The sequence below is a fragment of the Rhinolophus sinicus genome, linkage group LG06 (assembly GCF_036562045.2).
Source record: "Rhinolophus sinicus isolate RSC01 linkage group LG06, ASM3656204v1, whole genome shotgun sequence".
NCBI lineage: Eukaryota > Metazoa > Chordata > Mammalia > Chiroptera > Rhinolophidae > Rhinolophus > Rhinolophus sinicus.
In genome coordinates, this window is record NC_133756.1 from 10,928,472 (window position 1) to 10,941,457 (window position 12,986).

At 47.9% G+C, this 12,986-nt stretch overlaps 2 protein-coding genes across 2 annotated transcripts in view; one reads left to right on the forward strand and one right to left on the reverse strand.

The window, feature by feature from the left end:
- DNALI1 (dynein axonemal light intermediate chain 1) lies at positions 1–7,929 on the forward strand. Its single transcript, XM_019726554.2, has 6 exons — positions 1–135; positions 688–833; positions 2,581–2,750; positions 3,800–3,978; positions 4,307–4,471; positions 6,127–7,929. The coding sequence occupies exons 1-6, from the start codon at positions 55–57 to the stop codon at positions 6,160–6,162; spliced, it is 777 nt and encodes a 258-aa protein (XP_019582113.2). The 5' UTR covers positions 1–54; the 3' UTR covers positions 6,163–7,929.
- Positions 7,891–12,986, reverse strand: part of GNL2 (G protein nucleolar 2) — a 22,946-nt gene continuing 17,850 nt past the window's right edge. The window contains exons 13-16 of the mRNA XM_019726553.2: positions 9,871–10,337; positions 9,426–9,514; positions 8,752–8,837; positions 7,891–8,079 (exon numbers count right to left, since the gene is read on the reverse strand). Of these exons, the coding sequence (XP_019582112.2) occupies positions 7,927–8,079; positions 8,752–8,837; positions 9,426–9,514; positions 9,871–10,337 (795 nt within the window). The 3' untranslated portion in view covers positions 7,891–7,926. The remainder of the gene's footprint in view (positions 8,080–8,751; positions 8,838–9,425; positions 9,515–9,870; positions 10,338–12,986) is intronic.

Genomic DNA, 12,986 nt, shown 5'->3' on the forward strand with positions numbered 1-12,986 from the left:
AAGGCCCAGCCTGGAGGGGCCGCTGCTGGGCTACTTACTACTCCAGCTGCCGCCATGATCCCTCCCGCGGACTCTCTGCTCAAGTATGACACCCCGGTGCTGGTGAGCCGGAACACGGAGAAACGGAGCCCCAAAGTAAGGAGGAATCTCAGGGGACGCGGGAGCCCGGTAGCTCTGATGGGGAAATGACAGATTCCAGCCTAGAGGATCGGGAATCCAGAGGGACAGAGGCTGAAACGACTGGGAGTAAAGGGAACTGGGACGGGGGAAGGAGGGTGGGAGAGAGGTACAAGAAGCCCAGATGTTGGGCGACTCCAGAGGGCAGATTTAGAATGGGGAAGGAAGTCTCAGGGAGATGAATGGGGTTCCTTCTTTTTCATGGTAGCCGGGTCCAAGAATAGATCTGGTAGTGATTGCCCCATTACTAGAGGTGTGAAAGCAGAGGCCCGAGCACCGTGCCAGAAACATCTGTTCAAGGAGATACAAGCCTTGGGTTGGGGTGAGACCAGAGACTCTACACCGCCTCCTGCAGCTCTGAGACATAACTTCTGTTGAGAAGACAGATGGGGAAAATGAGCTGGGAATAGGGGAGGGGTGTACTGGAGACCTGGAGCAATCCAGAGTGCCAGGACCTGCCGAGCTCGGTGTCTGAATCACCTCCTGTCTTAACTTGTTCCTTCTTCTCAGGCTCGGCCACTGAAAATCAGCCCCCAGCAACCTGGACCCTCAGGTCCAGTCCCACAACCACCAAAGACCAAGCTCCCCACAACTTCCTGTATCCCAGATCCTACAAAGCAAGCAGAAGAAATCTTGAATGCCATCCTGCCTCCAAGGTAACAAAGCAGGAGCAGTGGCTGGGAGAAGGCCCAGGCTTTTGCAACCCAGAACATGGGAATGTGGAAAGAGGAACCCTGTCTCTGTTCCTGGTTGGAATTTCCTCCCACCATCCTAGAGCTCCTCGTGCTGGCAGGTGGCTGGATCTTGGAAGGGTGGTGGGGAGATCTCTATCTACCCTCATTTCCTGAGTGCTCTCACTCAGGCTCGTGGCTTTAACTACCATCTATATGCTGATGGCTCCCAAATGTGTATTTCCAGCTCTGTCCTCTCCCCTAAACTCCATATATTCTACTACTACCTCATTACCTCCATGAAGATGCTAGTAGATAGCTCACACTCAACATGTCCAGACTTAATCACAATTTCTTCTTCCCCCAACCTGCTCATTCCCAGTCTTCTCCTTTCTACTAGAGGCTCAGGTCACCTCTCATTCCTTTCAGTCTTTTACATCACAATGTCCTATCCTTCATCAAGTTCCTTTGGTTCCACAAATCTGACCACTTCACCACCTCTACGTCTACCGTCTTGTTCCTAGTTATTGTTAGTCACCTGCACTACTGCAGAGGCCTCCTTGCTATCTGAAAACCCGGCTCCACTCTTTGCCCCTACAATCTATTCTCAGCACAGTCCCGAAATCATAAGGCTGATCACGCCAGGTGTCCGCCAGAAACTCCTTAATGGCTCCCCATCTCACTCAGACTAAAATCCAAAGTCCTTACAGTGACCTGGAAGACCTCGCATGGTCTGGCCCCTGATGTACCCATGATCTTATCTCTTATTCTCCTTCTGTTCACTGTGCTAATGCCACAGGGGCCTCTGCTTGCTGTCTCTGAAACACTTCACTCTTCCACCTCAGGGCCTTGACAACTGCTGTTCTTACTGCCAAAGATACTCTCCACATGATATCCACCTGGTTCCCTTCTTTCTTCACTCAGGTCTTGCTCAAATGCCATTTCCTCACGGAGGCCTTCCTTGAGAATTCTTATAAAAGAGTATCTTCTCCCTTCTTCGTTACTCTGCTTCTTTCTTCTTAGCCACATTTATCACTATCTGACATGCTTTTTCTACTATTTTTATGTAATAAGTTGACAGTTTTTTTTGGTTTTTGTTTATTTAATTTTTAAGTCTACGATGAAAAGAGACTGCAATCTCCTCAGAGATGGAAGTCAAAGAAGAATGGGGAGAGGGTGATCTCAGTAAATTCCTTCCCATCAATGCATGAAAGTCCTCTCCCCCATGATGGTTCTGCCCTCGGGCTCCCCCCTAATGATTCCAGAACGGGGCCATGCCTCTTGACATGAGGTTTATTATAGGGAGGGCTACATGCCTTCAAGAATTTCTCCATTCCCAAATCCACACGTTGGCCTCTTTCTGACTGGCACAAGGTTTATGGTGCCCCGTGTCTCCCACCCCACAAATCAGTGGGCAATTCCTTCTGGGCCTTCTGTTCAGATGAAGCAACAACCACAAATTTGCCCTCTACACATTAGGAGGGTAAGATCTGGAACATGGGTGATGATTTCACAGAGGGCTGTGGGAGAGTAGAGATTGCCCAGCCCCAAGGTAGGGGACCTGTGGAGGCAGCTTAGTGGACATGGCTTTGGAGCCACACATTCCCCAAGGAAGAAAGGGAGACAGAGCTGCCCTTCACTCCTGCTCAGGCAGAGAGCTCATCTCACTCGTGTCCTGAGGACCGTCTCTGGTCAATGGGTTTTGCTCAGCCTGGCTGTGTCTGCGCCACAGGGAGTGGGTGGAAGACACGCAGCTGTGGATCCAGCAGGTGTCCAGCACGCCCAGCACCAGGATGGACGTCGTTCATCTCCAGGAGCAGCTGGACCTGAAGCTGCAACAGCGGCAGGCCCGGGAGACTGGCATATGCCCTGTCCGCAGGGAGCTCTACTCGCAGTGTTTCGGTGAGTGGCCTGTGGACAGGGGGAGGGTACACTGCATTCTCCTGTCTCCTTCCCTTCCCCTCCAGCACAGCCCCATGCCCTGAGGAGCCCCGAGCTGAAGCGCCCCCATACGACAAGGCAAGGATGAAAATCTGTCTTTCTACCTGCCCCACCCAGGAACTGCTAAATACACCCTCTTCCCCCTCCCAGCCCCGCCTCTCCTACCAGGACACCCACTTGCCACTCAACCTGGTTCCTGACAACCTGGTTCTTCACCTCTTAGCAGATGTTTGGAGTAAATGAGAACTTCCATTTTAAGTCTTTGTTTTTTCAAAGATTTCTATAAGTATGTGTTAATTTTTTTCATCAGAAAGTTTTATGTTCTATATTTATATCCATCCATCGACATTCGGCCCTTGGTCCAGAAAAATATTTCAGGGTAATTTGTTAACTGACAGACACAGGGATTTAAGATCTCCCTCCCCAAGTGCTGGTGTGACATGGCTGTCCCCCAGCCCAGTCTCACTGGCCCATGTGGACTCTGACATGCAAACTGCGTCCAGTTTGCACATGTCTGTGCCACCCTGCTGCCTGAGTATGATGATGGTTTGCCCTCCAGCTCAGCAATTATGGAGGAGATGGGTGGACAAGCTGTAAGCTGTGCTGTTTCCAGCCCTAAACCAGTCCAGCCAGGGAGGCACATTGGATTTTTCGGCTGCTTTAAAGCAGCTACCATCTTCAAATTGAAAAGTCAGATTTCTATGAATAGTACCCTGTTCTTGGCTGAGGATGGAAGAGAGGAGCCTCACGGCTGCAAACAAACCTGGGGCTCCTGTCGCCCTCTGCCCTGGGCTTGCCGACTGCCTGTACTCCCAAGTGCCAAGTTCAGAGCACTGGCTGCACAGCACGGCTCCTGGGGCCACTTGAAGGCCCCTCCCCAGGTGTGTCTTCAAGTGAGCAGGACACACCCTAAGCACTCGTCCCAATAGGAAGGGAGGCTTGCAGTGGACATGGTGCATTTCCCCTCCCGCCTGCCTTCTCTGACCTCCCTGTGTTGCGTGCATTGGAAGATGAGCTGATCCGTGAGGTCACCATCAACTGTGCGGAGAGAGGGCTGCTGCTCCTGCGAGTCCGGGATGAGATCCGCATGACCATCGCTGCGTACCAGACCTTGTACGAGAGCAGCGTGGCGTTCGGCATGAGGAAAGCGCTGCAGGCCGAACAGGGGAAGTCGGACATGGAGAGGAAAGTGAGTGGGGTTTACCGCCCTCCAGAACTCTTCTGCCTGTCTCAAGGCCATGAGGTGGTCATTCTGGCCGCCTAGGCTGCACTCCCATCACCTCAGTGAGCGCCCCTTGGTGCAGAGTGGAAGGGCCAGCCTGGTCATTGCCCTTACAAGGGCTCGTTGTCTCCTCTCCGACGAGCCGTGCCAGTCACTGACCTCCCACTGGGTGGCAGTACAGACCCTGGCAATGTCTTGGGTTGGACAGCCATGTTCCGGGTCCCCTCCGCCCAGGCACTCAAGCCACTCCATTCACTTGGCGACATCCCAGGATGACTGGGGGTTCTGTCTTTAGATTGCAGAATTAGAAATGGAAAAGAGAGATTTGGAGAAGCAAGTGAATGAGCAGAAAGCAAAATGTGAGGCCACCGAGAAGCGGGAGAGTGAGAGGAGACAGGTGGAGGAGAAGAAACACAACGAGGATATTCAGTTCCTAAAGCGGACGAATCAGCAGCTGAAGGTAATCCTCACACAGGCCCAGGTGGAGGTGCTCTCCCACCTGTCCTCCCAGCCACACAGGCCAAGCATTTGGTTCCTTTTCCTCCAGGTGACTTGAAATGCTTGTCCACATGTGCTGCCAAGGAGTAAAAGCAGCTGACTTTTGTGGGGCTGGGGGGTGGGTGAGGGCCCATTACCCAGATTCTCCATCCATCTGGCTCTGGAGGGGACTCTGCGCTCAACTTTGAATCACCATGACACCTCAGCCTGGCTCTCCAAGCGAGAGAATTTGTTTCCCCTTGGAAAAAAGCTGACCATCCTCTGGAAAGGTGGCTATGGGCAAAGTGGAACTTTATTTCCGCGGCAGCTGGTGATTTGAAGCCTTGAATACTTTTCTGCACCTGAGCTGAAGGGAAGGCGGGGCCAGGTTTCTGAAACTCCAGGCTTTCTCTCTGCTCCAAAGGTTCTTATAGGTTGGGTTCCAGACCAGCAGCATCACCTGGCAGCTTTTAGGAATAGCGATTATTGGGCCCACGCCAGGTCTATTGAATCAGAAACTGGGGTTCGGGCCCAACGATCCATTCTAGCAAGGTCTCCACGTGATTCTGATGCTTGCTAACCACTATTCCAGATATAGCGCCTGGTGACATTTAGTGGCTGTCTCCCATGGCCCTGGCCAGAAGGGGCCCCTGGATTTTTCTCCCTCTTCTCCCTAGTCTCATAGAAACCTTACATTCTTGTGATTGGCAGACTTGTTGGCACTACAAAGCAAGAAGGCCAGGCACTTGATAAAGAAGGGCTAGTGGGGGATGACATAGGTTTTCTTGTTGCTGATCTTAACAAAAACAAAGAAAAGCTAGAAACATTCACAGCCAGATGTGCATCTGTTTACTTCGCAGCCTCTGAAGCTGCCTGCCTTATCTGCCATATTCCTTTATCGTAAGCCCACATTCCTTAGTTCCTCCTATAGTATCAGTGGCAAGAGCAAAACAGAATACCTTGGCATCTTCCTGACATTTACTAGCAACTTTGTAATCCCCAGGGTGAAGGACTCCCTAGAAGTTATTTTTATTGGCTCGAAGCCACACTACAAATAAAGCAGTGTTTGCCGTCCCGAGTAGACCTACTTAAAGATCTGTCCACACAACATGATGGTAAATTATGTTACTGGCTGCCAGAGGAGAAAATAACTCCCAAGTGTCTTCGGCTTTACGTAGAAGACGGACAGCTCCTTACTCACTGGTAGCAATTTTCTCTAATTGGGTGTCAAGTCGTCTCAGTGGCTGAAAATTTGCTGTTTCCCAAACCTCTTGTCCCAATACAGAGCTCCCAGGATTCCAAAGTTTAATTTAGCAGACATTTTTAGGCCTGAAATCTGAGCCATGGAAAACCACTATTTCAACAACTTTTATTCAATTTCCTTTGCAATGCTTTATATTATGCACTGAATCATTATTGTATGGAAACCAGGACAGCTCTGGTTTGTCGTCATGTAGCAAGACTGTTGGCCAAGCCAGAAACCAGCTAATCTAGAAAATACGGAGTTGGGAATGAAAAGGAAAAATACTTGGCGTGGCAGCAATGGGATTATCTTTTCCAGAGACTTTTATCACCTCTCAGCTATTTGTGTTAGGCTGCAAATTGCAAATATTAATGGAGTTCGTTTTTGTTTTTCAGGCCCAACTGGAAGGCATTATTGCACCAAAGAAGTGATAATTTCCATATGGGTCTCACAAGCACGACTACCCCGTTGTAAGCCCTTTGTAATAAAAAGCTAGTTTCCTGAGTGAACAAGCCATACCCTCCCCTGATCACCACCTCCGTATTTGTCAGAAGTCACACTATTGCTCGTGTCATGAAACACCTGTCTGGCGGCTGGGCTCCCACTTGGCAGTGGACGGTGGTGTAGCCCAGATGGTCTCAGAATGCGGCCAGCCTTGGCATTTGCCAACTCAAGTAGTTAAGATTTAGAATTCGCCCCTTTCTGCTGTATTCCTCACGGGTGAAACAACTTTCTCATCACCTAGTACCATCATTTATTTCTGCCCAAATGAAGCTGCTTCTCTGTCCCATTTCTGGTCCACATTCATCTTGTACTTTAACTTGGGATTCTCTGGCCTTTCCCTTATTTGATGTCTTTTCATCATCCCTGACCCAGTGCAGTTCTAGTAACTCATTTTGGAGTTTGGGGTTTATATTGTATCATCTGACCCCTTCCTCCTTAGTTTCCAACTGCCTGGGTGAGGAGGCAATGGCAGTCAAACCCCTGGCTTATGAGAAAGTAAATGTTTGCTGGAAAGAACTGCAAGTCACAATGTCCACCGTGAGCCGCTTGCACCTTAGCTCTTCCCCCAACACTGATTTGTTCACTTTATTCTGCAGACAATCAAACCCTGGCCCTCCATCCCTCTAACTAGCCATGTTTAATTAACAATGGGAGTGGTGCCCAAACCTCACATGCAGTTCTAATTACTAATGACAGGGTTATGCCTGTAGACAACTACATTTTACTATTCCTCTTAAGTTGAACTGAAGTTTGAAGGCTCAGGACTCTTCTGGTTCTGTAGGCCCAGAAGACTAAATGAGCGGACCCGGATGGGCTAGGGCAGCAAGCTGAGTGACTTCTGCCGTTCAAATTTCACAAGTAACATACCTAAGAAGGCACCAACATTCCCAATTGGATGGAGTGCCTCAAGTGCTTAGTATTCCCCCGAAGAAGTGTGAAGAGCTCTCCTTACTGGAGCCTTGACCCAACACCCATCCTGGCTAAGACTTCAAGTCTCACTGAGGAGCTGCTGTCCGACAAGGGCTGGGTTCTACCAAGGCAAACAGGCCCCACACTCGACTCTCAAATCTGAAGCCACAGTTTCTACGCTCATGCAGGTATCCCGTGGAATTCTAAGACCCTACTGAAATGACCTGTCTGTGCTCTGTCATTTTAATGGAGAAGAATGCTGTTTATTGACACGTGCTGGTTCCACGACTTCCTGACAGTAAAGCACTTATGTCCTCATTGGATCCACCTAACAGCCTCAATGAGGGACAACAGAAACTGCTGTAGCTTTTTCCTCATATTTGAAAGCCTAGACCATGTACAGTACATCTTAAAATGTTGTTACGGTTCTATTCCAAATGGCTCCTGTTCCAAATTGCTAATTGCCAGTACAAAAGAAACAGCATGCTTTTCCGTCTTATAGATCTCGTCCCTGTTTCTGTCAGCCACTTACATGACAGGGTTACACTCTGAAGGAATTAAGAAGGCTGATTTGAGTGTTAGAAGTGCGACTGGACCTCATCGCTGAAATCCTTGGGGCTGAAGGGCTCTCTCTATTTTCACTGGCACTAGTGAATGGTTTCAACTATCAAACCTCAGAACAAATGCTTTGTGGCCTTGGAAATGCCAACTGGGCATGAAGAAAATGAATACAATTTCTAATTGCATATTTTTGTATAATTTAATAAACAACTTTTAAAATGTTACTGCTTAGGTTTGAACTTTTTGTGTTTGTGTTTCTGTCCCTCTGAGTCATTGGTCTTCTTTTTGTTCCTGTTCCTATTTTTCACATTGTGTGTTTCATAGTAGCGTACACCAACTTTTCTGGGTTGTTGCTTCCGTGCTGCTCGCCTCCGCTGTAAAAAAAATAGCCAGAAAATAAAAGCAAACTAATCAAACACGGAAAATCATAAAACAGGCCCCTAACCCTCTCTGTGCTCCATTCCCATGCCGCCTCCAGCGCGAAGCAGTCAGTGCTAACAAGGGAGGGTTCACCTCCCAGACCCAAGTTTGCGCTTCCATTGTGAGCTGTGACAACTCAAGTTAGAGACGGTCAACTGGCCCAGCCCTCACCCAATGCTAGGGTTCTTTCTACTGCACACCTGACAAGTGGTCCTCTGGTAAAAGGCCAAACACTTCCAACAAGCTCTTCACCTCCCAAGAGGGCCCATTCCAGCTCTGAAGAGCCCAGTTACAAAGCTGACTTCCCAGAGGGCAGTGATGTCTGCCTACCAGCTCTGCACATCATGTCATTTCCCTGGGACCATATAAAACCCATGGGCTCTTCTGGATGACAGTCCACATGCTTGAGGACAGGGGTCAGGAACTTCTAAGCTACAAGACACGAACTCAAGGACCTTCACCCCGTGGGCCAACCCTTGATCTTATTTAACTGCCCTCAAGTAGCTCACTTAGGGCTGGAGTGCCTTGAATTCAACTCTAGTCCATTAGTTTCGGAAAGAGTGCGTCTTAAGAACTAGATTTCTACTTTCTACAGCTAGATGATATTTAAGACCAAAAACACGTACTTCCTTAGATGTAAGCGTCTTGCGAGTTTTATTTGAATGCTCCTCTTCCCTCTGTGCCTTCCGCTTCCTTCCCTTTTTGGCAGGTGCTAGAAACAACATCAAACACACACAGAAAAGAAACAGGAATTTTCTATTCAAAATGTGTCTGTGAATCATAAGGTGGGAATGAGTTTGATGTGTTGGAGGAAGAAGGAAAAAGGCCAGTGGGAGTGCAGTACGGTGAGCAAAGTGCAGAGTAAAGTAGGATCAGGCGGGGGGGCGCCAGGCCAAGAAGGACGTCGTGGGCCATGGCAGGGGGTGCATTTACGTCATGACAACACACTCTTGTTATAGAAGCCGTGAGTCCAATGAAGTGAAAAATAAATGCACGAACCACCTCGTCCCCCGCAAAAAAACTGTCTGCAACCCATTCTTAAATTACAAGGTTAATATTGTACCGTTTAAGAGGAACTTGAACCAATTTAATCCTGAATTACCAATGTAACCCTAAAAAAAAATGTGCATAATGAAAAGTAGATAATTGTATTTGTATTGTAAATAGTATATGGAAACAAGGTAATCTGCCAGATATAAATAAACATCTGTGGGGAAATGATGTGACAAGAGATAATGTGGAGGTTAAGCTTGGATTTCCCAGAGATGCAAATCACACCTAAATGACTGAAATGATTTACCTCTACTTGCATCTCCCACATCCTCTTCAGCTGTTGTTCTTTGTTCTTCAGATTTTGCAAAAACCTTTTCACTTAGTCCCTTGGATATTCTGAAACAGAAAAGCAAAGTAAGGAAGCTGTCCCACATTCGCCTCCACTGCCCAAGTCACGTGCTGACTTGTGACAACCTCGCAGTTGAAGACACCCCACTCCACACCGTTACCACCACTGGCAGAAGGCAACACCCTACAGTTTTGCGGCTCCCTGGGCATTTGTAAAACACAACAACGAAACTTCTCCTATTTCAGGGAGCCAAATTTTTTTTTTCATTTGACAGATCCTTTTTTAGAAATGTGGGCAATCCCACACCTGCCCCCACCGTAGAACCATCACTCCCAATACCCATGGCAAGTTTCTGGGAAAAGGAGGGAGCAAACTGCAATTCGTGAGAAGAGGAAGGCAATACCTGACCGCTGAGAACTTTTTCGCTTTGGCTTTGTCTAAAAACTTCTGGTATTTAGCGATCTTTTCATCCAGGGCTTTAATAACTGCCTTGGTGTCGTTTTCCACGTGTTCTTCCTGGGACTCAGGGTAAGACTCTTCCTCGTCGTCTCCTTGTCGCTGCTGTCCCTCCTCCTCCTCCTCCTCCTCCTCCTCTGCACAAGAGTTCTCAAGCTCTTCATCGATATCCGACATCTCCAGAGGAACCAGGTCATCCCCAGAAAACTGAGGCACGACATTGATTTTGCCGAAGTTCTGCCGAACCCGTGCGAGAATCTGTTGCATCTCTGAGTTGGCGTCACAGTGACTGTTCTCTCCTTTTTCCTCCTCGATGACAGATTCTGACTCCTCACTTACAGTTTCTGTGATTTGCTCCTCTGCGTTGTTCTGGGTTGTCTCTGTGGCAGCTTCCAGAGCTGATGAGGATGGAAGCTATTCAGGCCAGAAAGAGGTGGGGTTGGGGACAGGAAGAGAAATGGAATCAGAAGATAAAAACTGAATTTCTGAATTTACATCTTGCTCTCAAATGAGGCTGTCCTCTTCTCAGGACTAGGGGAGAATACTGAAAACACCCAAATTGGAGTCAGATCCTAATCAGTTGTAAGCCAATGTGCATCAAACCCAGAACCCATATTAAAGGATCAAAGGAATGCAGCTGCAGTTTCAAAGGAAGCACCGACTACAAGAGTATATAACCATTACAACCAATCAACCATTTACTGTTAGACAGGTAAGATTCCCTACACCCTCCCTGAGGATTTTAAGGAAAGGCAGTTGTTGAGATAAGCACATTCAAAATTCACACACACAGCAAGAATGAACGCCAAGCTGAATGGCAAGCATGAAAGCAGCACTAGTGTCGAGTACTAAGGCGAGGCACTGAGGAGACATCTCGAAGGAAGGGTCTGAGGTAAGGGGAGAACCTGTGAGGAGAGCTCAGAAGGAGCCCTGACTTCGGGAACATTAAATGACTGGCTTGCTTCCGATAACGGTGAAAAGAGAAGTTATCTGCCAGGCATCAGACTGGCGCGTCACATATGTGATATCATTTTACTCTTGCAAGCGAGACTCACAGAACTTAAGTGATTTTCCAAAAAAGTACTAAATCAGAAATCCATGAAAGTCAGGAAACTATCTAAAGAATGTGTATGTACATTTGTATACATTTTCCCAGTAAGGTCATTTTTTAGCTTTTGGATTCTCAAGGGGGTTTCTGCCACCACCAAAAAAAGAAAAAGAATCGCAGAGTGTGGGGGGGGGACTAACTTAAACTTAGTGACTAGACATGGAGGAATGAATCAAGATAACACCACTGTTTCCACACAGGATCATGAGAGCGGTGATGGACGTCCTCAGAGCCAGTTGCTCGCTAACTTAAAACTGTCCAGCTTCCCGCCACACCACTTTCGCCCGACACACTGCAGGCCCATGACTTCCTGTCAGGACTATGAACCTATCAAGCACAGCACCGCCTCAGGTGCTCGGGCGCACTACTCCCTTGACCTGGAATGTTCTCCTCCCAAGACATCTGCATGGCCCCTGCCCTAGGTCTCTGTTAATCTGCCACTTCCTCAGAGGCCATCCCTGACCACCCAACATACACAAGTACTCCCGTCTCCCACAAACCCCTTACCCTGGTTTAATTTTCCTCTCAGCAATCAGTACTTCTGGACATTATATGATTATCTGTTTACTGTCTGTCTCCCTGTAGTATAATGAAATACCTATTTGGTCTTTGACCCTGGTTCCTGGCACAAGAGCTCCTAAAATCTTTGGAATCTTCTGAATAAAGATAGGAGTATCTTTTGTTATTCATAAAAGTCCCTTTCTACCACATCAGAGTTTATGCCAATGAGATGCCTCATGGTGGGGCCATTCAGTGTGAGGGCTGGTCATCAGAAAGGCCAAGCACTTGATTAAAGGGCTGGCAGTTGGGCTCAATCACCAACAGCACACAATTTTGATTTAATCCATAGTGCCTACGTAATAAAACCTCCACAAAACCCCCGAAGGACAGGGTCTGGGGAGCTTCGGGGTCGGTGAACACAGTGACGTGCTGGGAGGGTGGTGCAGCTGGAGAGGGCGGGGAAGCTCCAGGCCACCCCCCAACCCCAGACCTCACCCCATGCTCGTCTTCCATTTAGCTTTTCCTGAGTTGTATCCTTTATAATAAACCAGTAATCATAAGCAAAGCACTACTCTAAGTTCTGGGAGTTGTTGTAGCAAATTATCAAACCTGGGAACCCTTGAATTTGTAGTCAGCTGGGCAGAAGTGGGGGTAGCCTAGGAACCCCATCTGCAGCTGGCATCTGAGACCTTAACCTGTGGAGTTAGTGTCAGAACTGAAGTACTGGACACCCAGTTGGTGTCAAAAAATTCTTCCACTGGTATGTGTGTGTATGTGTGTGTGTGTGTGTGTGTGTGTGTGTGTGTGTGTGCATACATATACATACATATACATACAAGAAGGTAGGGACTCGTGTGCTTTCCACAACAGTATCTCCAGTACACAGAAGAGTGTCTGGCACACAGGAGATACTCAATATATTTTTGCTGAATGAATGAATTGATGAACAAACAATATACAAAGAAGACGGCAGAGGAATTGTTTTGTTGGGTGTTTGGTGGTTTTAGGGGAGAGAGGTAGAAAGTGGATGAACATCAGTTTCAGGTATGTTGATTTTGAAATGCTAGAGAAAATTTTCAACTGGAAATTTCTAGCTGACAAGTGAAACTCTCAGAAGGGCGCTCAGGTTAAGAGGAAACCAGAGCTAAATGGACTTAAAAGATTTGCATGGAAGCCACCTCCTCTTCAAGAAACCTGGCTGACCTCTGAAAATGATCCTATAAAACAAACAGAAAAGCAAAGTGCCAAAGCTGGAGCCTGTGGTAGTCCACTGCCAGGGTGAGGGAACTGGAACTACAGGGAAGCTTCTCAGTGCAGCCCAGAGGTCGTATATCTAAGACTTCTTTCCCTGAGGATCAATTGCTGCACTCGCCTTTCCCACCTGATTATGAGCTTCTTTGAGGGCAACAGCTATTATTTATTCCTACATGCCCTGTGCCTGGCACATGGCTGGG